This window comes from Pelophylax lessonae (assembly GCF_965119305.1).
Source record: "Pelophylax lessonae genome assembly, chromosome: 1".
In the NCBI taxonomy this organism is placed as follows: Eukaryota; Metazoa; Chordata; class Amphibia; order Anura; family Ranidae; genus Pelophylax; species Pelophylax lessonae.
Window position 1 is genome coordinate 791,961,347 of NC_138768.1, and position 22,238 is coordinate 791,983,584.

Consider the following 22,238-nt stretch of genomic DNA (forward strand, 5'->3'; position numbering starts at 1 on the left):
TCGGATGGAAGATGGAGATACAGTGTTCGGAAGGCTGTCAGTGGCCCTCAGGGGTGCCCCCTAGTCTGGGCGGGGGGAGTCGTGCCTTGGGCCGGGGCTCAGGAGGTGGAAGAATCCTGCTAAAACACAAAGGAGTCGTCTTTTCTGGAGGCACAGGAGCAAGAGTGAGTAGAGCAACACCGTGGGGACTAACAAAAGGGGAGACTGCCTTCATGCAAACCTGGTCACCATCTACAAGAAACATCTTATTTCTGTGCTTGTTAACAAGTGTTTCTCCACCAAATACTAACTCGTGTTTTGCAAGGGGATCAAATACTTATTTTACTGAACTGCAACTTAATTTATAGCATTTGTTTTATGTGGGGTTTTTTTTCTTCTGGATTTTTTTGTGGTTAATATTCTGTCTCTATCATTTAAAATACACATATGATAAAAATTATTGGCCCTTCATTTCTTCATAAGTTGGCAAACTTACAAAATCTGCAGGGGATCAAATATTTCTTATCAAGGGGGTGGAAACATTATGCCTTGGGGCTGTTTGTCTGCTAAAGGTACAGACCGACTTTGCCGCATTAAGGGGCCAATGGATGGGGCCATGTATTATAAAATCTTGGATGAGAACCTTCTTCCCTCAGCCAGAACACTGAAGATGGGTCATGGATGGGTCTTCCAACATGACAATGGCCCAAAACATAGCGCCAAGGCAATAAAGGAGTGGCTCAAGAAGAAGCACATTAAGGTTATGGAGTGTCCTAGCCAGTCTCCAGACCATAATCCTATAGAATATTTATGGAGGGAGCTGTAACTTCCGAGTTGCCAAGCAGCAGCCAAGATATAAGGATTTAGAGAATACCTGTAATGAAGAGTGGACCATAAAACCTTCTACGATGTGCGCAAACCTGGTCACTAACTACAAGAAACGTCTTGCCAACAAGGGTTTCTCCACCAAGTACGAAGTCATGTTTTGCTTGGGGATCAAAAACATTTTTTTACTCACTATATAACATTTGTAATATGTGTTTTGTTTCTGGATTTTTGGTTGATATTCTGTCTCTATTATTTAAAATACACCTATGATATAAATTGTAGACCCTTCATTTCTTTGTAAGCGGGCAAACGTACAAAATCTGCAGGGGAACAAAAAATTATTTTCCCACTGTAAGTCTTCAGCCTTTCCCTAGTGATCTCCTGGGAGTCAACCAGGTGGGCTGGTGAAGTCAGTCAGGTGAACTGGTGTGGAGAGTTAGCCTAGAGGGCTAGTGAAAGGGGCAGCTACAGCCAGGTGGGTTGGCAGTCCTGAAAAGGTGGTGCTGGGATCAGTGGCCACAGAGGAGAAGTTACAAGCTGTTCATTATGCCTGTGCTACACAAAAAGAGGCTACCAGTTCTTGCCTGTAAGGGGCATTTGCTAATCTGACTGGGAGTCTGTCAGATCAATCAAGTAATTCAGCTGGAGCAAGCAAATGTGTGCAAGAGGAGAGTGAAGGAGACTGTATATATGTGTATATAGGAACATGTCCCTGAAGTTTGCTGAAGTCAAGTGGGCATCCTATAATCTCCCATCTCTATCCAAGTTAACCCTAAAATAATCAAAAAACGCCACGGAACATTCTCTGACTCTGGGTGCTTGTAAAAACATGGTGTTCCTGGCTGTGCATTAGTGGGGGGTCCAAATTAATCTGCAGTCCCTATGGGGGTGTGCTCATAGAGCAAGGTTAAAGTGATAATAAAGGCTCAGATGTATTTTTTTTTTACAAAAATAAAAACATGTTATACTTACGTGCAGTATGCAGTGGTTTTGCACCAATTGTAGTGATGAGCCTGGAAACAAGGTGCCTAGAGCTTTTATTTTGTGTGTTGGGACCCTATGCAGATGATAGCCTTTCTTTACATGCATGCTGCTTATGGTGCAAGTAAAGCAGTATTAAACTACTGGATTGCATTTCATATTTTTCAAACATTTTGAGAATTTATTTTATGGTGATGGAGTTGGAATGGTGAAAAAGAGATCCTTTATGAAATAAGTGTGTCTCCCCATCGGAATACATTGTGTATATATATATATATATTAATCTGCCCAACTAAAAAGAAATCAAAGCAAAAAAATCAAACAAATATTAAACAAGAACATTCAAAATAAGGATTTATTAATCTGCTTTTTTGTTTTATTATTTTTTTTTTACATTTTTGGGACATTTTGTGTAGATTTATTTGTTCACTGACAGACTTTTTTTTTTTGCACGTTTTTTGTTACACAATAATTGCACTAATAATTTAGTAGGTGATTGTGCTGTACTAATCCTATGGTTGTATTCCTATCGAGAGTTTTTTTTTTTTCCTATGAGAGAGCTGGTGATAATGGTAAAAATGCGCATCTAACTTTTATAATTTCAGGTTCATCCCATCTCATGAGCGAGCCTTTTTGAAGGTGGTTGGTGGGTAAATAACACCGTTGGAGCACTTTTGATGTGGAGCTTAAAACACATGCGGTCCTGGAGATATTTTACCTGCTTAAATGTGGAGGATCCATTTCCAAGGACATTCTTAAACAGTAAAAACTTTGTTAAAGGTTTTTAAAGTATAATCTACCATAAAATGTCAAACCTAATATGTATGATCCTTACAAAAATATAATTCAGCGACAAAATGTCAGGGAACATAAAGTGTCAGTATATACAATCACAGGACATAGGTTTTCAAGTTTTATGAGAGAAAAGCGGGGGGGTTGGAGTAGAGGTGAAGAAGGGGGGTCAAATGGAATTCAACCATGCTGACCAGATTTTATCATATTTGGCTAGGCAGCCTCTACTCATATACTGTAGGTCAATTGGTATAGAGCAGGCATTACTAAATGGCAGACCGTGGTCCAGATCCGGACCCAATCACTTTCCCATCTGGATCACAGCGGCCGCGCCATTTAGGAGCCTGTTCTTCCCCCAGGTGTCGCCACTGTCATCCTCACAGAGTGGACAGTGGGAGGCATGATAGTTCCGGATAGAGGGTGGAAACTGCACGAGGTAAACAAGCAGGTAATGGGTTAGGATGCAGGGCAGTTCTAGCTAACAATCACCAGTTTGCAGTTCCCACCCGCCATCCAGACCTGCTGTGCCTCCCCCACTTCCTGTGTAAGGTAGGGGGGGGGGTGTGAAAGGGGAGCTTAGGACAGTAATGCTGGCAAGCGGTTGAGAACTGTAATGTGGGAGAAGCAAAGTAGTGAAATAAAGGGGGGCCAAGGACAGTGAGGACTTTTATGCAATCTGCTCTGCTTTAAATTTATGTAGAAGATGCTGTAAAGTAGCACTGCAGCAAAACAAAACTTCCCCCTAACCCTTTGTCGTGTTCCTGAAAGCAGAGTTCCACCCAAGTGGAACTTCCGTTGTCGGTCTTCCCTCCCCCTGATGCCACATTTGGCACCTTTTGGGGGGGGGGGGGAGCGGTTAACTGTTTTTGACAGGCAATCTGTCCCCACACATACATACATACATTTACATACACACACAATATAATGTACTCCTGTACAATTACCCATGTGATGAATAGTGCCTATACTCTTGTGCCAAGAAAAACCATGCTAATATTCAGAAGCCCAAAACAGAACATGCCATTGTATTCCAAATACTATAATATTCTTAAGGTCAGTTCCACCCATACGTGATATTTATATTTTGTGCCACGACTGGCAACTTGCGTCACATGCTGTCTAATCCGATTTTAGTGACTCCAGTGATGGGATAACCTCACCAGAATCCCTTCTTTGTCACGCCTCTCTGATAAATTCTCCTTTATCAGAATTTGTAGACTAAACAAAAATAGATATTAAAAATAAAATAAAAGAGCAGCATAAATTATGGCCTTCATAATGGGAAAAAAAAAAAAAACACAAATTAGCACAGGAAATCTCACCATTGAAGTCTCCGGAAGGCATAAGAAGCTGTTGGCTAATTCAATGTATTATTACTCACTTCTGTCACTCTGGTTTTTTACATGATTGTGAGGTAGGAAAGACAGAAGGTACAACACCTGCCAGGTACAGTGCCTTGAAAAAGTATTCATACCCCTTGAAATGTTCCACATCTTGTCATGTTACAACCAAAAATGTAAATGTATTTTATTGGGAATTTATGTGATTGACCAACACAAAGTGGCACATAATTGTGAAGAGGAAGGAAAATGATAAATGGTTTTAAAAATGTTTTACAAATAAATATCTGAAAAGTGTGGTGTGCATTTGTATTCAGCCCTCTTTACTCTGATACCCCTAACTAAAATCTAGTGGAACCAATTACCTTCAGAAGTCACCTAACTAGTAAAGATAGTCTACCTGTGTGTAATTAAATCTCAGTATAAATACAGCTGTTCTGTGAAGCCCTCAGAGGTTTGTTAGAGATCCTTGGTGAACAAACATCATCTTGAAGGTCAAGAACACACCAGACAGGTCAGGGATAAAACTGTGGAGAAGTTTAACCACTCTAGTCCCCTCCCCCCATCCCCCCATGACCAGGCCATTTCTACAATATTGTTTACTTTTTGCCATAAAAACATATGAAATAAAAAAAATGTAGAAAAATCTAATTACTTCATCAGTTTAGGTCAATATGTATTCTGCTACATGTTTTTGGTAAAAAAAAATCCCAATTAGTGTATATTGAGTACACATTATTTATCACCACCCTTTGGACATGCCCTTGTGGCAAGTTTTCTATCCAAGAACAAACCCTATGGTTTTAACCCACCAACCTTTGTAGCTTAAGCGTTTGTGGGGGACTGTATCAAATGCTTTTGAAAAATCCAGATACACCACATCCACCGTCCTACCCCTGTCCAGATGGCAGCTCACTTTCTTGTGAATGTTAATAGGTTGGTTTGGCAAGAGCGACCGTTCGTAAACCCATGTTGATTACTACTAATGATACGGTTTTCATCAGCAAATTTTTGGATATGGTGTCTTATCATCCTCTCAAATAGTTTACAAACTATCGATGTTAGACTGATAGGCCTGTAGTTTCCAGGAATACATATCTGCCCTTTGTTAGAGACATACCCAACAAGACTTGCAGCGAAAAGTGGTTCTACAAAGTATAGACTCAGAGGGGGCTGAATACAAACGCACGTCACACTTTTCAGATATTTATGAGTAAAAAATGTTGAAAACCATTTATCATTTTCCTTCCACTTCACAATTATGTGGCACTTTGAGTTGGTCTATCACATAAAAGACATTTACGTTTTTGGTTGTAACATGAAAAATTTGGAAAATTTCAAGGGGTATCAATACTTTTTCAAGGCACTGCATCACCAAAGCAATGCATACACTTCCACTGAATCAACATATACTGAATATTTATATTGAGCAAACTTAAAAGGAAAAATATTGCTAAAAAAAAAAAAAAAAAACACGTCAAGGCTACAACGTACATAATAAAAAAACAGCCAAAAGGAAACCCTAAGTGATTGCTATGTATAATAAAATAGCCAAGCTGGGCAAAACAAACTATTTCCATTACAGAAAAATAAAGGTCAGTATGTGTGCAGTGATGGAATGTAGTATCAGTGACCACATACAGTAATCGTTGCTGTGTTCTTGCAACAGTATGGGCAACTTCCTGTCTGCTGCTGAAATAAAAAGGAGTCAGGCTGAGTGCTTCTCAGCCATTCAGAAGTAAGGCCAGCCGTACATGGATCAAAATTCAGCTGGTTCAGCAGGGACTGGCTGAATTTCGATCATGTATGAGCACCCCGGTTGTACACAAGTCAATCTAGCAATCGACTTGTGTACAATCAACCCATCAGGTTTTTTCCTTGAACGATTATAGTCGGTAACACTAATCATTGTGTTCTGCTGGCAGGGAACGCTCGCTGCCAGCAGTATTAAAAAGCACTGTGGGAGAGATTCCCCTATAAGTACTGACTTGTCCATGGTGGAAGGAAAGGAAATTGCGTAATCTATGGCCTGCCTAACTGCTTTCATCCTATCAACTAATATGTATTTCTTTATAGAAATTGTAGATTTGTAGGAACAGGACAGAGGAAGATTTTTCACTAACAGAAGAGAAAAAAATCCTATTGACTGTAAGTTATGCCCCTTGTGCTGATAAGGGAAGGGAACTACCATCACTAGAGAAAATTCTGCTCTGGGCTCCTTCAAGTGCTGGACACATGGCCAAAAGCCTATGGGGTTGACATACTACAACTAGAGAGTGCAAAGTTTGGTGCAGCTCTGCATTGAAACCAATCAACTTCCAGGTATTTTTTTGCCAAAGCTTAAGTGAACAAAATTAAGTGAAAAGCAGATAGACCACCAAGAACAGCTGCACCAGATTTTGCACTTTCCAGTTTTAGTAAATAGACCCCTATGTATTTTACAAAATGTCTAAAATAAAATGTAAAAAAAAAACAAATTAAAAGTGATTTTAATTAAAGCGGAGTTCCGGGCACAAAATTCAATTTCTAATAATTACTGCATTGTATTCCTTACTCTCCGCTGAGTCAGAATTGGATATTCCCATAGTTTTTTTTTTTCACTTACCTGTTTACAGAGGTTTGTATACTCACCTTTCAAAGGACTTCCTCCCTCCTGTGCCTCGGCTCTCCTCGTCACTTCCTGCCGCAATGCGTCCTGGGAGCTCTTCCTCGGCCCTCCCATGATGCACTTTGCAGTCACATGGGCGGCCGACCACTGTTCTCATTTCTTGACTCACAGGCCTACGCCCACTGGAATGAGGAAGAAGGGAAGACATTTCCCCACAACGGACTCGGCAATCCACAACAAAGATGGCGCCGCACATCAGAAATTATATAAAGTAAGATTTTATTCTTGCAAACTCATTATTTCACCATTCTAACCAGGATTAGCGGATGTATCGATGTGTAAGGGTGATTGTTAGGGGGAGATTGAAAAAAAAAAAAATATTCTGTGCCCGGAACTCCACTTTAATGTCTGCATTAGTTCATGTATTTACCTGTATGGTAGGGAGTGTGTATGTGTGTGTATATATATATATATATATATATATATATATATATATATATACACACACGATAGATAGATAGATAGATAGATAGATAGATAGATAGATAGATAGATAGATAGATAGATAGATAGATAGATAGATAGATAGATAGATAGATAGATAGATAGATCCACGTGACTGGCATGCCTCTCGAGACAAGCTCGATCAACAATATGACACAATAATTAAATTTGACCGTATACATATGCATTGAAGCTTTTATTAACTAAATAAAAATATTCTGTCCGAGAAAACATTTTATATCAAATACAATCTTATCTGCAAAAACCTGCTAGCATTTATAATTAACCGTAATCAATATTCCCAAACAAATTTTATTGTAAAAAAGCAATCATGTAAACAGAATATAAATCATGAAGTGCCCAATAATGCTCCAGTGTTCAGTATGTACATAGTAGTTTGGGTCAACCCTAGATGTAGGCAGTTGTAATTAAAGGCAATCTTTTATTTTCGCAAATGTGTTGGCCTGTTCCCATTGCCAGCTTTCTCCAGAATACACTATAAGGATAATTGCAAATCTCACAATATTAAGTGGGCAGTTACCTTGTTGATATTAAATGGGGTAATTGCCACGGTGAGATTAAATCCAGTAGTAGCCGCCAAAGATGAAACTTGTTCACGTGGTTTAGCCTTTAAGATGTTGAATAAAAAAGCAGCTCTGGCTGTAAAACTCACCTCTACTCTGACACTGTCCCCCACAGTAATTCCTTTTTCCCAGTAGAAGTCCTCAGTTTTCTCAGTTGAATCACACCCAGTAAAGACATCATGAGAGGTGGTAAGTGTATCAGAATGTTAATTTGTCATTGTTCAATCACAGGCTGGTTCTGACCAAGCTGCTTTTTTGTTCAACTGCAGTTTAGTCTGCAAAGTGTGCAGGACCTGGCTGTACTGTCTAGCAGGGTTTCTTGGATTACAAAACTGGTTGAACAGACCTGGAGATTTTTAGTAGGTTTTCCATGCATATATTTCACATGTGTGCTTAGCTTGGAGTTCAGCTTAGTTAGTAATCTTTCATTTCCACTCCACATTTAAGAACCTGTATAATTTATGTTAAATAAATAATCCTTTCAGTAGATTGGTTATGTATATATTTGCAGGGCTGGGCTAAGGGATCGGCAGAAGAGACGGCTACCTTGGGCGTTTTTCCAGAAGTGGGGCACAGGATCTGTAACCTATGCCACTGAAGTAGTTTACAGCTTAAGAGGAGAGAAGCACATATATGTCTGTATACCTTGGGTGCTAAAGGGACTTGTCCCACCACTGTATAGAAGTCTTGGACTAGCCCATAAATGGGTTCCTTTAAAACAGTAACTGGTATTCTCATAGATGAGACTGCAGCTTTTCTGAATCATCTGCTTCATGTGTCAGATGCCAATAGCCGATACATCATCAGAAAAATAGATGACTACTGCAAGTGCAAGGATAGGACATCATTCCAAGTCCACCACTTCTAGACTCCGCTACAAAATGAAAAAAAAAAAAACACAATTATAAACTGTAATTGATGGATGGTAAGTGACAAGTTATGATTGAAATGATGAGATCATTCAGCTATTACTAAATTTTCTGAGCAAACTGTGGGGTCGATTTACTAAAACTGGAGTGCACAAAATGTGGTGCAGCTGTGCATAGAAACCAATTAGCTTTCATTTTTTTGCCAAAAGCTAAAGTTAATAGCTGATTGACTACCATGCACAGAAGCACCAGATGTTGCACTCTCTAGTTTTACTAAATCAACCCCTGTGGCTATTTTTTAAAACACAAGAATTTAAAAAAAATAAGGGGGAATCCTGTCAGGCCTCTGCACCAAAATTGTCGGCAATGATGCCAGATTCATGTACGTTAAAACAAGTACAGAAGAAGACCCAAGCCCAGCACCCAGAAAGCCAGTTAGAGGATGTTGGACCGTTGAAGGAAGGTAAGTATTGCAGAGTTTAGCTCTGCTTTAAATTGTAGCAGGCACATTTCCTCCTTGTGTGATGCCCAGACTTTCAACAAGACCCACATCCTCTGGGCTTCAGAGGGAGTCAATCACACCTTCTGCATCCTCTGCGGGGCAGATGCTTCTGCATGAGAAAGCTATGAATAATGAGACTCAGTAATTCCCCAATAGCACTTGGTATTTTGCGCAGACTATGTGGTTTCTTTGCTGTGCGATTTGGACCGCAAACACTTGTAATACACAGCATCTGGTTTATTATCTCATATTCACATTTGGGCAAAGCTGTGGGTATTAGGCTGAAAAGACATGATGCCTGCAAAATGGTAATAACTGTGGGCATTACTGCAGCGATGTGCTGGCTCCACCTCAATCCTCCTTCAGACGAACTCACAGAAAAAAAAAAAAATTGCATGGGTCTTTTGTCCCTCTAGATTTAAGGCAGAAAGCTCACGACACAGTAGATGTTATAAAAAAAAAGGACAGAAAGCTGCATAGTAGGCTGGGAAAGGGGTACAAAAATATAGATTGCTGAAAACTACAGATCTGCTTTAATATACAATACATATATAATATCTCCTTACCTTCTGCCTGCTCATCCAAGCAGTGAGACCAGCATGACAAAACCCATAAACTGTGTAAACAGTATCAGTGGGGTAAAATATGACCACACTGGCCATAAGGAGACATTGAAACTGATAGGAAACAAAAAGAAAGAACTATTAGTGACACTTGCTACAAATGTTGAAAAGGGTAACTACTCATACAAACACCCTTGGCCCCCAACTAAATTAAAGGGGATATTTACATTGCATGCAGCCGATGATGTCGTCGGTGCATGCGCTCTGAAGAAAGGGACGCCCGTGCGGGGGAGTGACGTCACTCGGCTCCAGCCAGTAATATGTATGTATATGTACAGTGCCTTGCGAAAGTATTCAGCCCCCTTGAACTTTGCGACCTTTTGCCACATTTCAGGCTTCAAACATAAAGATATATAACTGTAATTTTTTGTGAAGAATCAACAACAAGTGGGACACAATCATGAAGTGGAACGAAATTTATAGCATATTTCAAACTTTGTTAACAAATAAAAAACTGAAAAATTGGGCGTGCAAAATTATTCAGCCCCCTTAAGTTAATACTTGATTACAGCTGTAAGTCACTTGGGGTATGTCTCTATCAGTTGTGCACATCGAGAGACTGAAATTTTTGCCTATTCCTCCTTGCAAAACAGCTCAAGCTCAGTGAGGTTGGATGGAGAGTGTTTGTGAACAGCAGTTTTCAGTTTTCCACAGATTCTAGATTGGATTCAGGTCTGGCCTTTGACTTGGCCATTCTAACACCTGGATATGTTTATTTGTGAACCATTCCATTGTAGATTTTGCTTTATGTTTTGGATCATTGCCTTGTTGGAAGACAAATCTCCATCCCAGTCTCAGGTCTTTTGCAGACTCCATCAGGTTTTCTTCTAGAATGGTCCTGTATTTGGCTCCATCCATCTTCCCATCAATTTTAACCATCTTCCCTGTCCCTGCTGAAGAAAAACAGACCCAAACCATGATGCTGCCACCACCATGTTTGACAGTGGGGATGGTGTGTTCAGGGTGAGGAGCTGTGTTGCTTTTACGCCAAACATAACGTTTTGCATCGTTGCCAAAAAGTTTGATTTTGGTTTCATCTGACCAGAGCACCTTCTTCCACATGTTTGGTGTGTCTCCCAGGTGGCTTGTGGCAAACTTTAAACGACACTTTTTATGGATATCTTTAAGAAATGGCTTTCTTCTTGCCACTCTTCCATAAAGGCCAGATTTGTGCAGTATACGACTGATTGTTGTCCTATGGACAGAGTCTCCCACCTCAGCTGTAGATCTCTGCAGTTCATCCAGAGTGATCATGGGCCTCTTGGCTGCATCTCTGATCAGTCTTCTCCTTGTATGAGCTGAAAGTTTAGAGGGACGGCCAGGTCTTCGTAGATTTGCAGTGGTCTGATATTCCTTCCATTTCAATATCACTTGCACAGTGCTCCTTGGGATGTTTAAAGCTTGGGAAATCTTTTTGTATCCAAATCCGGCTTTAAACTTCTCCATAACAGTATCTCGGACCTGCCTGGTGTGTTCCTTGTTCTTCATGATGCTCTCTGCGCTTTAAACGGACCTCTGAGACTATCACAGTGCAGGTGCATTTATACGGAGACTTGATTACACACAAGTGGATTCTATTTATCATCATTAGTCATTTAGGTCAACATTGGATCATTCAGAGATCCTCACTGAACTTCTGGAGAGAGTTTGCTGCACTGAAAGTAAAGGGGCTGAATAATTTTGCACGCCCAATTTTTCAGTTTTTTTATTTGTTAAAGTTTGAAATATCCAATAAATGTCATTCCACTTCATGATTTTGTCCCACTTGTTGATTCTTCACAAAAAATTACAGTTTTATATCTTTATGTTTGAAGCCTGAAATGTGGCAAAAGGTCACAAAGCTCAAGGGGGCCGAATACTTTCAAAAGGCACTGTATGTGTATGTGTATATACATATATATATTACATGTGCTTGAAGTAATTTACGTGTGTATGTGTAGACGTCTACGCAAATGCACACAAGTTTACACATGTCAATTAAAACACTGACAGCTTGAAGAAGATAAAGATAGATTTTTTTTTTTTTTTTTGCTTGCATGTACAGGTGCAGGTGCATCTCCTAAAATTAGAATATCATCAAAAAGTTAATTTAATTCAGTAATTCAATTAAAAAAAGTGAAACTCATATTTTATATAGATGCATTACACACGTAGTAATATATTTCAAGCACTTCTTTCTTTTAAATTTTGATTATTATGGCTGACTGAATTCAGTATCTCAGAAAATCAGAATATTACATAGGACCAACAAAAACAAATTGGATTTTTGACTTACCGTAAAGTCCATTTCTCTGATGTCCATTGACAGACACAGCTCCTGGTATTCATAACCATTGGGTTGTACTGCCCCCTACAGGAGTAGGACACTAGGCAGAAAATAATTCTGTCTACAACCATGGGCAGTTCCAAGGGCTATACTCCCTCTCTCTGCTATAGCCACTCAGTTTTGTTACAAACAGTGTCAGGAGAATACCTCCACAGAGGGGTGAGTGCTGTGTCCGTCAATGAACATCGGAGAAATGGATTTTACGGTAAGTCAAAAATCCCATTTTCTCTTTCGTTGATTGACAGACACAGCTCCTGGCATTTAAAACCATTGGGACGTCCCAAAGCAGTGTTAAACCAAAAAAATTCCCAAGGCTAAACATTAGCCAACCAGGCAACAGGAGATCAACCAAACTGGAGCCCATCTGAAAAAAAAAAAATACACCCTCAAGGAGGAGCAGGTCCTCTAAACAGCAGCCTGCAAAACCTTGCGGCCAAAGGAAGCGTCCATAGATGCCAACACATCCACTTTATAAAACTTTGTAAAAGTGTGCACCGATGACCAGATGCCTTGCAAACTGCGTCACTGATGCCTGATGAAGAAAGGCCCAGGAGGCACTTATCACCCTATTAGAGTGCACGTTGACAGGAAAAGGAGGAACTTGACCCCTGATGGAATAGGCCTGAACCACCGTCTGTCTGTCTGATCCATCTGGAAATGGTCACAGAGGAAGCGGACAACCCTTTTCGAGGTCTGTCCGTGAGCATAAATAGAGAGTCTGACTTCCTGAAAGACTTCGTAGCTGCCAGGTACACCTTAAATGCCCAGACCACATCCAAGGCATGCAAGCAAATTTCCTTCGGCTGTTTAGGCCTGGGACACAGGGAAGGCAACACAATGTCTTCATTCAAATGAAAATTAGAGACAACCTTTGGAAGGAAAGACGAACAGGGGCAAAGAACCACCTCATTCCTGTGAGTCACCAGACAGGGTAAACGACAGGATAACGCCGCCATTTCGGACACCCTGCGCATAGAGGTGATAGCCACCAAAAAGGCCACCTTCTGGGACAGCGTAAGTAGGGGGAATCTCCTGAATATTTTCAAATGGTGGCTTCTGTAGAGCTGAAAGCACCAAATAAGGCGGCAACGGAGCCCGCACTGGAGGGACCAAATGTCAGACACCCTGAAGAAAGGTAGTGAGTGTGTGGCCAAAGATCATTGGAAGAAGACCGCCAAAGCAGACACCTGGCCCTTGATAGTACTCAAGGTCAACTTCTGTTCAACCTCCGGGTTGAAGGAAGGTTAAGATCCGAGCCACCAAGAAGGAGCGAGGATTAACCCCAAGCAACTCACAGCAAGCAATGTATGTCTTCCACGTACGATGGTAGATCTTCCTAGAAGTTTCCCAGCTTTCAACAGTGTAGGAATCACAGATTCAAATAAACTTCTATCCTTCAGCACCTGGCGTTCAGCAGCCAAGCCGTCAAAGCCAGAGACTGTAAAGCAGGATGGAAGATCGGTCCTTGGGATAGCAGATCCTCCCCGAGAGGAAGCTTCCAAGGAAGGTCGGTGACCAGCCGCATCAGATCGACGAGGCCAGTCCACAGCCACCAAGATGACCAGAATCCCTTCTGCCTCTATCCTGCGTAGAAACTGGGCAGAAGCTTGTGAGGAGGGAAGGCATAAATCAGCCGATGATGACCCCACGGGGCCACTAGCACGTCTGTGGCATCCACCAGAGGTTCCCTTGACCGAGCCCTAAACCGGGGCACCTTTCTTTTGAGCCAAGACGCCAACAGATCCACCTCGGGGGTGCCCCACTGGAGACACAGCTGATGAAACCCCTCCGGATGAAGGGACCACTCCCCTTGGTCCAACACCTACCGACTGAGGTAATCCGGCTGCCAATTTTCCAACCTGGGAATGTGTACGGAGAGGTCTGGAACGAACCGTTCTGCCCACCTTAGAATGCCAGCTACCTCCAGAGTCGCAAGGACACTTCTTGTGCCCCCTTGGTGAATGACATAAGCCACGACCATGGCACTGTCTGATTGAATGAGCAGTGGGCAACCCTGAAGATGATCCATCCAATGATACAGACAGTCTGAGGGATGAACATCTGTTGCACAGCAGGAGGCGAATTGCAGCCTGCAATTTCTGGAGTTTGTCCAGAAGAAGAACTACTCTGCCTAAGGCTGAGTCCAGAGTCAGGCCCAGATAGTCCAGCTTCGCGGACAGAGCCAGAGCAGACTTCTTAAAGTTCAGAATCCAGTCAAACTCCCGCAGAGTTCGTATTGTGATCTCCAGGTTTTCCGCCAGAGCAGAGGGAGACTCCGCTCACAGAAGGAGATTGTCCAGGTAGCCCAGTAACATGATCCCCATATTGGAATGTGAAGGTAGGCATCCTTGATAATCAATAGAGGCAAGGAAATCTCCCTGACTCGGGATGCTACACTGTTCAAATGGATTCCATTTTGAACTTCTGCAGTTGAGCACCCTAATGTCCAGGATTGGACGCACTTTGCCTTCCTTCCTAGGGACTGTGAATAGGTTAGATTTAAAAACCCTGAAAATGTTCCGAAGTTGGAACTCGGAAAATCACCCCATGAAGGAACAGGTCTTGTACCACCCCAAACAGGCCCTGTAAGCGGGCTGGGGACAGGCGCAAGTTGGAAGGAAGAAACCTTGCAGGGGGACAAGAGCCAAATTGAATCTTGTAGCCGGACCGAATTACTTTGTGGACTTGCTTGTCTTGTACCAGGGAAGTCCACTGGTCCGGAAACCAGCGAAGACTTCGCCTACCCCCTATACGGGTGAGGGCGCAGCTTTATGCTGAAGGAGCCTTATCCATGGGTCTGGAGAAGCCCAATATTGACTTGCCAGACCAGGTTCATTTGGATACTCCTGAAGAGGCCCTGAAAGGCTTTGAGCCCTTCGTCAGTCAACCCTGAGGGACGAAAAAACTTCTTATGAGCTGAGAAGGAAGGCCCTAGTCTACGACGAGGTTCCTTGGCCTTAGTAGCCTATGGAAGAAAAGTACTCTTCCCCCCTGTGAGACCTTTCATGATGTCATCCAGGATAGCTCCAAACAGGCGATCTCATTGGAAAGGAAGATCAGCTAAGGCCTTTTCTGAAGTTTGATCCGCAGACCAGCACTTGAGCCGAAAGACACCTTCAAGGACCCCTACCAAAACATAGAGGCTAGCCATCAGGGGAGCCGCATCACAGATAAACTGCAGCACCTGGACCAACTGGTCTGCCACTTGGCAAAGGCAGGGGGGAGTTCCCCCTCTAGGTCACAACGTAAGAGCTTAGCTCACTCGGTCAGAGTTTGCGACATTAGGGCAATGGTGAATACCGGCCTCATTGCCGAATCAGCCACAGTGTACATATTGCAGGCCACAGCCTCCGCCTCTAGGTCAGCCAGATCCTTAAGGCCCGGGGACTCTTCAACCGGAATCATGGTTTAATCTGGAAACCAGAGGGTCCACCACCGGTGGCACAGTCCACTTCTTAAGAAGGGACTCCTAATAGGGATAACGCCTAGTAAAGCGCTTAGGGACCCCATGGGGATGCTTTGGTCGTCCCCCATTCTTTAGCGACAATTCTGTCAAAATAGGCAGGGAAAGGAAACACCTTTGCCGCTCTAGATGGCTTGTGAGTGGCAAAAGGAACATGTGCCTTCCTTGCAGCTTCAGCTGCGTCCCCCATCTTTAGGATCTCACGCACAGATAGAATCAGTGCATCCACCAGCGCCTTTTCGTGCGCAGTCGCAGACATAAAGCAATCATCCTCACTATCGGGGGATTCCAGGCACATGGTTGCAGACCCAGCAGGGTGACCCACGTCCGTGGCAGCCGAATCAGATTTACGATCTGAGGAGACAGATGAGGCAGGAAAAGGTGGGGGGGGGGCACTTTTTGCTAGCCCGTTGCCTGCAAGCCACCTCCCTCCACCTGGGACACAAGGGGCTCCAGGGCCACCGCCAGTACATGGATGGATGGTTGGGGCCAAGATGGCCCCCACAGCCTCAGAGAGGGGATCAGGTGGGGAAATGTGCTCCAAAGACTCCATGAGTCACCAGGGGGACCCCGCAAAAGGTGTAAAAACACTGCTAAGGGACAACATCCACCACGCTGCAGCACCACCTGGTCGCCAGGCACAAGCACCAAGCGATCCTCAGCAGAGAGGGCGAGGACCCCACTAGACTCACCACCCGCAGAAACAAGCCCGTGCAGCCACCAGGATAATACACTAAACATGCGGCGATCAGGAAGTAAAATCATCCAGGAGTCAGCACCACAGGATGAGGAGGGGCTCCCACCATCAAAAACCGCCGCCCACAGGGCTACACTGTCATGGCCGCCGCTATTTTCAATGGCAAACCACAGCAAAATGGTGGCCAGACTACACAAACATGGCTGCTGTGTATAGGCATACACAGGCTACAACAAAATGGTGGCACCACGAGGCATACAGGGACCCAGGAGGGAGACCAGGCCTCAGGGACAGCTCCAGGCAGGATGAGGGGCCCTGGAAGGAGCCCCCACCAGGTACAACCTCCCCCCCCCCGCGCACGGTCGATCGTCCGGTCGCCAGCAGCCCACCCCCCTGGCCCCCTTCACTAGTAGGTGCCCTGCCCCCACCCCAGAGACAGTTGCCAGACCACCCAAACAACCCCAGCGTATGTGGAGGGGGCAGGTGAGGGATTTAGCAAGGGGGGTGCCCATGTCCACCTCAAAACTCTCCAGAGGGGGGGACAGGTACTCACCATATCAGGAACCAGGAGGGCACTGCTCCAGACAGAACTCCTCTCCATCGAAATGGGGGGCTGTCGGCCAGCAGGAGGAGACCCCGTTTAATTCGCAGGCCAGCCTTCGTCCAGTGGGGCTATGTCGTGGCCGACCTAGCGTGGAGCGGAGATCTGCGTGCGCTCGCTGGCGAGACTGGGGTGACCACTGGATCTAGATTATTCAGCCCGTCGCCCACTCAGGCAGTTTATTGTTGATCTCACAGGAAAAAATCCAGGAGAAAAAAATTTTCTATCTAAAAAATGTTTTGCCAGGAACAAAGATCCCAGCAAGGAAATAGGTCCTTATTCCTGACTAGGCAGAAAAAAAAAGTGGCTATAGCAGATAGATGGAGTATAGGCGCTGGGACTGCCCAAGGGTGTAGCCAGAATTCTTTTCTGCCTAGTGTCCCACTCCTGTAGGGGGCAGTATAACCCAATGGTTATGAATACCAGGAGCTGTGTCCGTCAATGAACGAAAGAGAAAAGATTTTTAATACAGAAATTTTGGCTTAGTAAAAAGTACGTCATAGTATGCACATATTCATAACATAATCTTTAAAATCAAAAAGAGAGAAATGCTTGAAATATATAACTCTGTGATTAACGCATCTATATAAAAGAAGTTTCACTTTTTGAATTGAATTACTGAAAAAAATGAACTTTTTGATGATATTCTAAATTTTATGACATGCACCTGTATACATGTATATGCAAGGTAGTTTCAGAACATAACTTGCGGTTTTTACTCAGGATGTTTCTGCCAGCAAGATCTTTTGTATAAACATCAGTAAATTATTATGTACATGAGCAAGAGGCCTAATCCAGTGTTCATTCAATTTGCTTTTATATATGAAACTGTACAGCAGGGCTCAGACTAGGGGAGGGAGGGGCTAGAATTAGAGACAATTAGGGCTTTATTGCTCTGCTTAATAACAGGAGAGTACACATAGATGACCTATACAGCAGACTGCTGATACACTGGCTAATCGTAAACTGGGTGAATTTTTTTTTAAATTACTGATTTTTTTTTTTTTTATTGGTCAGGCTAAGGTGCATACTAGACCCAGCTGTATGTAGCAATAACAGCCAATTTTACCCCCTTCCTGCCCAGGCCAATTTTTTCCTTTCAGCACTGTTACACTTTAAGGCCTCATGCACACAGGGCATTTTTACAGCCACTTTTAGGAGCATCAGACATTTTTTTTCTTTGCAGCTTAAAAATGCCCCTCCATGTTATTCTATGGCCTCATGCACACATAGACGTTTTTAAAGCTGTAAGTGGCATAGGCGTTTTCAAGCTGCAAAAAAAAAAAAACCCAGGGCCAGTACATTCTGAGGACCAGCGTTACAGCTGTAAAAACATCAGATGCGGCTTAACGCTGAAAACAGGCCGCGTCAGGCGTTTTTTTTTTTGACATGTCAAAATCAATCGTGCCCTATGAGAGCCTATTCGAGTGGAAGTCGCATCCAAGTCGGATCATGATGATGCGACTTGTGCTCTGAGGATCTTAAAAGGAGAACTCCACACAAAAATGGAAAAAAAAGGCATGCCCCCCCCCCCCCCGAGACCATACCGGACCCTAATCCGAGAATGCAGCCCCGACAGGTCAGGAAAGGGAAGGGGTCGATACAAGGGGTAGGGTCCTTGGGGGACGTAACCAGATGATCATGCCCCATGGCTATATAAGAAGCCGCAAAGAGCGGAGCTGACAAAATCATGGGAGACAGCATCGGAGGAGGATTGGGTTGGCACCGGAGAAGACCGTAGTCACAGAAGACCGGAGTCAGATTTTTATTCAAGGAGTTCTCAAAACCGTCTCTTGTCATTATTTACACTACACTGCCTTTTTTGGGGTGAATGGGTAGGGCTACAATGTACCCTATTCTCATTCACATGGGGGGGGGATCTGGGGACCCCCTTGTTAAAGGGGGCTTCCAGATTCCGATAAGCCCCCTGCCCGCAGACCCCCACAACCACAGCCCAGGGTGCTTTTGGGGGGGGGGGGGTGCAGAACCCCGCCCAAAGCACCCACCCCCTATGTTGAGGGCATGTGGCCTGGTATGGTCCAGGAGGGGGGGGGGCACTCACTCATCCCCTTTCCTGACCTGCCGGGCTGCATGCTCGGATAAAGGGTCTAGTATGGATTTTGGGGGGGATCCCACACAGTTTTGTTTTTTTTTTGGCGTGGAGTTTCCCCTCAAAATCCATACCAGACGAAATGATCTTGTATAGTCTTTGGGGGGGGGACCCCTCGCTCTTTTTTTTTTCCCATTTTGACGTGAGTTTCCCTTCCAAGATCCATACCAGACTCAGAGGGCCTGGTAAGGAACTTAAAAAATGACTAAAAGTACGTTTTTACAACTGCTTTTTCCTGGCGTTGGTAGTGGCTTTGCAGCTCTTTTTTTCTAACGCCTTGTGTGCTTGAGGCCTAAATAACAATTGCACCGTAATGCAACACTGTACCCATATGAGATCTTCATCTTTTTTTTCCACACAAATATAGCTGTCTTTTGGTGGTCACCACTGGGTTTATTTTTTTGCCAAAAAAAAATGAAAAAAGACCGAATATTTTGGGGGGAAAAAAACACATTTTTATTAGTTTTGATTATAAATTTTTGGGAAAAAATTATTTTCTTTATAAATTTAGGCCATATTGTATTCTGCTACATTTTTTTTTTTTTGTGAATATATCCCAAATCGGTGTATATTATTTAGTCTGTAGGAAAGTTATAGCGTGTACAAACTATGGTATATATCTGAAAATTGATCAATCCTGATGTACTGATGGTCTATTTAATTTCTTGAGGCCAGAAAATGGCAGGACAGTACAAACATCCCCAAATGACTCCTTTTTAGAAAGTAAACATTCCAATGTATTTAGAAAGAGGTATGGCGAGTTTTTTTTTTTTTAAGTTGTAATTTTCTCTTACAATTTTTGGAAAAATTAAGAAATTAAAAAAAAAAAAAAACAAATCAAATAAATTCACAATTTATTTTCTCTTTACATACTGTCACTAATGCAGTACAGCATTATCAAATAAAGGGTGTGCTGGTGATCAGGGACACCAATTGGTGCCAGAATGTAAAAAAAAAAAAAAAATAATAATAATTTTCTCTTTTTCATTCAGTCTGTTTTGTTGTGATTAGCTGTGATTGGTCACATCTAAATCACATGTTACAGATGGGCTGTGAATGGCCCTGTCTGTACCATAAGATCAGTGTGACCAATCACAGCTAAGAACACAATTGTATGCAATGGACGGCATGAAAGGAAGCCATCCATTATTTACAATTGTCATGGGATCTGCTGTAACTGTTCACAGCGGTCACAGAGTACTGGCAGCAAGCTGGTACACTGAGCAGTCATCAGCTGTGTCCCTGTGATCATTGATGAATGTCCTGCACCGCCGTCAACTGACTATAGCAGCCTTTCTCAACCATCTCAACACAGAGGAACCCTTGAAATAAATTTCTGGTCTCGGGGAACCCCTGCTAAAAATTAAAAATCTACAACTCGTGACATATTAGTGTGACAGTCAGTGGGAAGAATGCTCCTTACTCTTATCATTGGGAAAAATTACCTCCTTACAGAGAGCTAAAAGGAACAATGGTGTCGTTGGGAACTTATCTGAGAGGCAGAAATTGCCCATTGCTCAAGGAACACCTAGCAACCTCAGGAGGAACCCTAGGGTTCCACGAAACCCTGGACTATAGGCTGGGCGGGACGTGGTTAAGTAATACACATGGTAAGGAAACTTACCTTACTGCAGCTACTAGAAAAGTTAGAATTGCAACCGGTACAAGCCCTGGATACTTGGCGTCATAATCACAAATCCCACGATACCATTCCAAATAAACGATGCAATAAAGAGCGACGGCCATACTGACAACCAGAGACACTGCGCCCACAAGAAGCCATGCACTACACAACAAAGAACATAGTTGTATTTAATTGCAGATATGTGAAAAATAACACATTTTACAGATCTAACTTACAAATGTAAAGTAAAAAAGTATTTTTGTTCAAGTGAGGCGTTCAATAGTTACTATTAGCTCTAGGGCTGCGGAATATAATCAAAAGATCGATGCATCGCGATTCGACCCTTCGCGATTCTGCATCGATGCGGGAACCCTGAATAATCGATTCCTGGCTCCTCCCCCCTCCTTCCCTCCACAGAAGTGTCATTGCTGGATTAATATGCAGCGGTGGCCTGGCTGCATCCGGCGCTGTTGCCCTCTCATTGGATGGTGTGTAGCCTCAGGAGGCGGGCGCTAAACCACACCAACGGGCCGCCCCCACCCCGCTCTCCCCCTTCCTCGGGATTTGTAGTTCTCACCTCCCCCATGGGCGGGTGTAGTCCTGCTCAAAGCTGACACAGACATGGCTGCGGCTATCATCACATCCCTTGGAAGAAACAGTCTGCTTCAGGAAATGAGCTGCGAGGGGAGGAGGAGGGGTGCACTGCTAGGAGTGCTCGGAAGATGAGAGACCAGCCTGTCATGCTAAAAGTAAGTGAGGAGTGAGTGCAGCATAGAAGTGGCCCATCCCCCACCTCTGCTGTACCTCCAGTCCGTGTACTACTGTGCCTATCACATTGGGGCTTTTTTCTGTCTAGTTCTTCCTAAGATTTCCCTATAAACTTTCCCACCTGGAAACATCCACTTATCTACAAGTAGTATACTTGTAGATAGAATGCCTTCCTTTTTTTTTTTTTCTTTCATTGATGTTGTTGACCTGCATTCTATCTAAGTTGCTACCAAAAGACTCAGCAATGATTTGTTAAAGTGATACTAAAGGGTATTATTATTTTTTTTCTATAAAATAAAAAAGTTATCATACTTACCTGCTGGCCGTCTCTTGTACCATGTCTGCAGTCTCTGCCCCTCTCATGTAGTGTATCTGCAGTCTGTGACCCTCTCCTGTAGTGTATCTGTAGTCTGTGACCCTCTCCTGTAGTGTGTCTGCAGTCTCTGACCCTCTCCTGTAGTATGTCTGCAGTCTCTGACCCTCTCCTGTAGTGCGTCTGCAGTCTCTGACCCTCTCCTGTAGTGTGTTTGCAGTCTCTGACCCTCTCCTGTAGTGCGTCTGCAGTCTCTGACCCTCTCCTGTAGTGTATCTGTAGTCTCTGACCCTCTCCTGTAGTGTGTTTGCAGTCTGTGACCCTCTCCTGTAGTGTGTCTGCAGTCTCTGACCCTCTCCTGTAGTGTGACATCTCTGACCCTCTCCTGTAGTGTGACAAGAGTGTCCTTTAAAAGCAAATGAAAATAAAAATGATTCTTTAATGCTTGATTGTTTTTTTGTTTTTTTTTTATAAAGTTTTGAAAACTGTTGGGCAGTGGGCTGGGCATGGGCAGTGGGCTGGGCATTGGCAGTAATCGTGATGCATCGCGGAATCGAATCGTATCGAATCGCGACCCTAATAATCGTAATCGTATCGAATCGTGAGGTAAGTAAAGATGCGCAGCCCTAATTAGCTCGTCAGCTAATGTGCTACTACAAAGCTCTTCATGTGCATACCTGTGAGGTGCTGTAACGGAGAGGCTAAAACATGGGTATTTTGGCCCGA

At 43.4% G+C, this 22,238-nt stretch overlaps 1 protein-coding gene across 1 annotated transcript in view; it reads right to left on the reverse strand.

The window, feature by feature from the left end:
- Positions 1-8,194: 8,194 nt before the first annotated feature.
- Positions 8,195-22,238, reverse strand: part of TMEM128 (transmembrane protein 128) — a gene marked incomplete at its 5' end in the record, with an annotated part of 32,187 nt that continues 18,143 nt past the window's right edge. Inside the window, 3 exons of the mRNA XM_082249892.1 lie at positions 8,195-8,490; positions 9,554-9,664; positions 20,432-20,593. Coding sequence (XP_082106018.1) covers positions 9,565-9,664; positions 20,432-20,593 — 262 coding nt within the window. The 3' untranslated portion in view covers positions 8,195-8,490; positions 9,554-9,564. The remainder of the gene's footprint in view (positions 8,491-9,553; positions 9,665-20,431; positions 20,594-22,238) is intronic.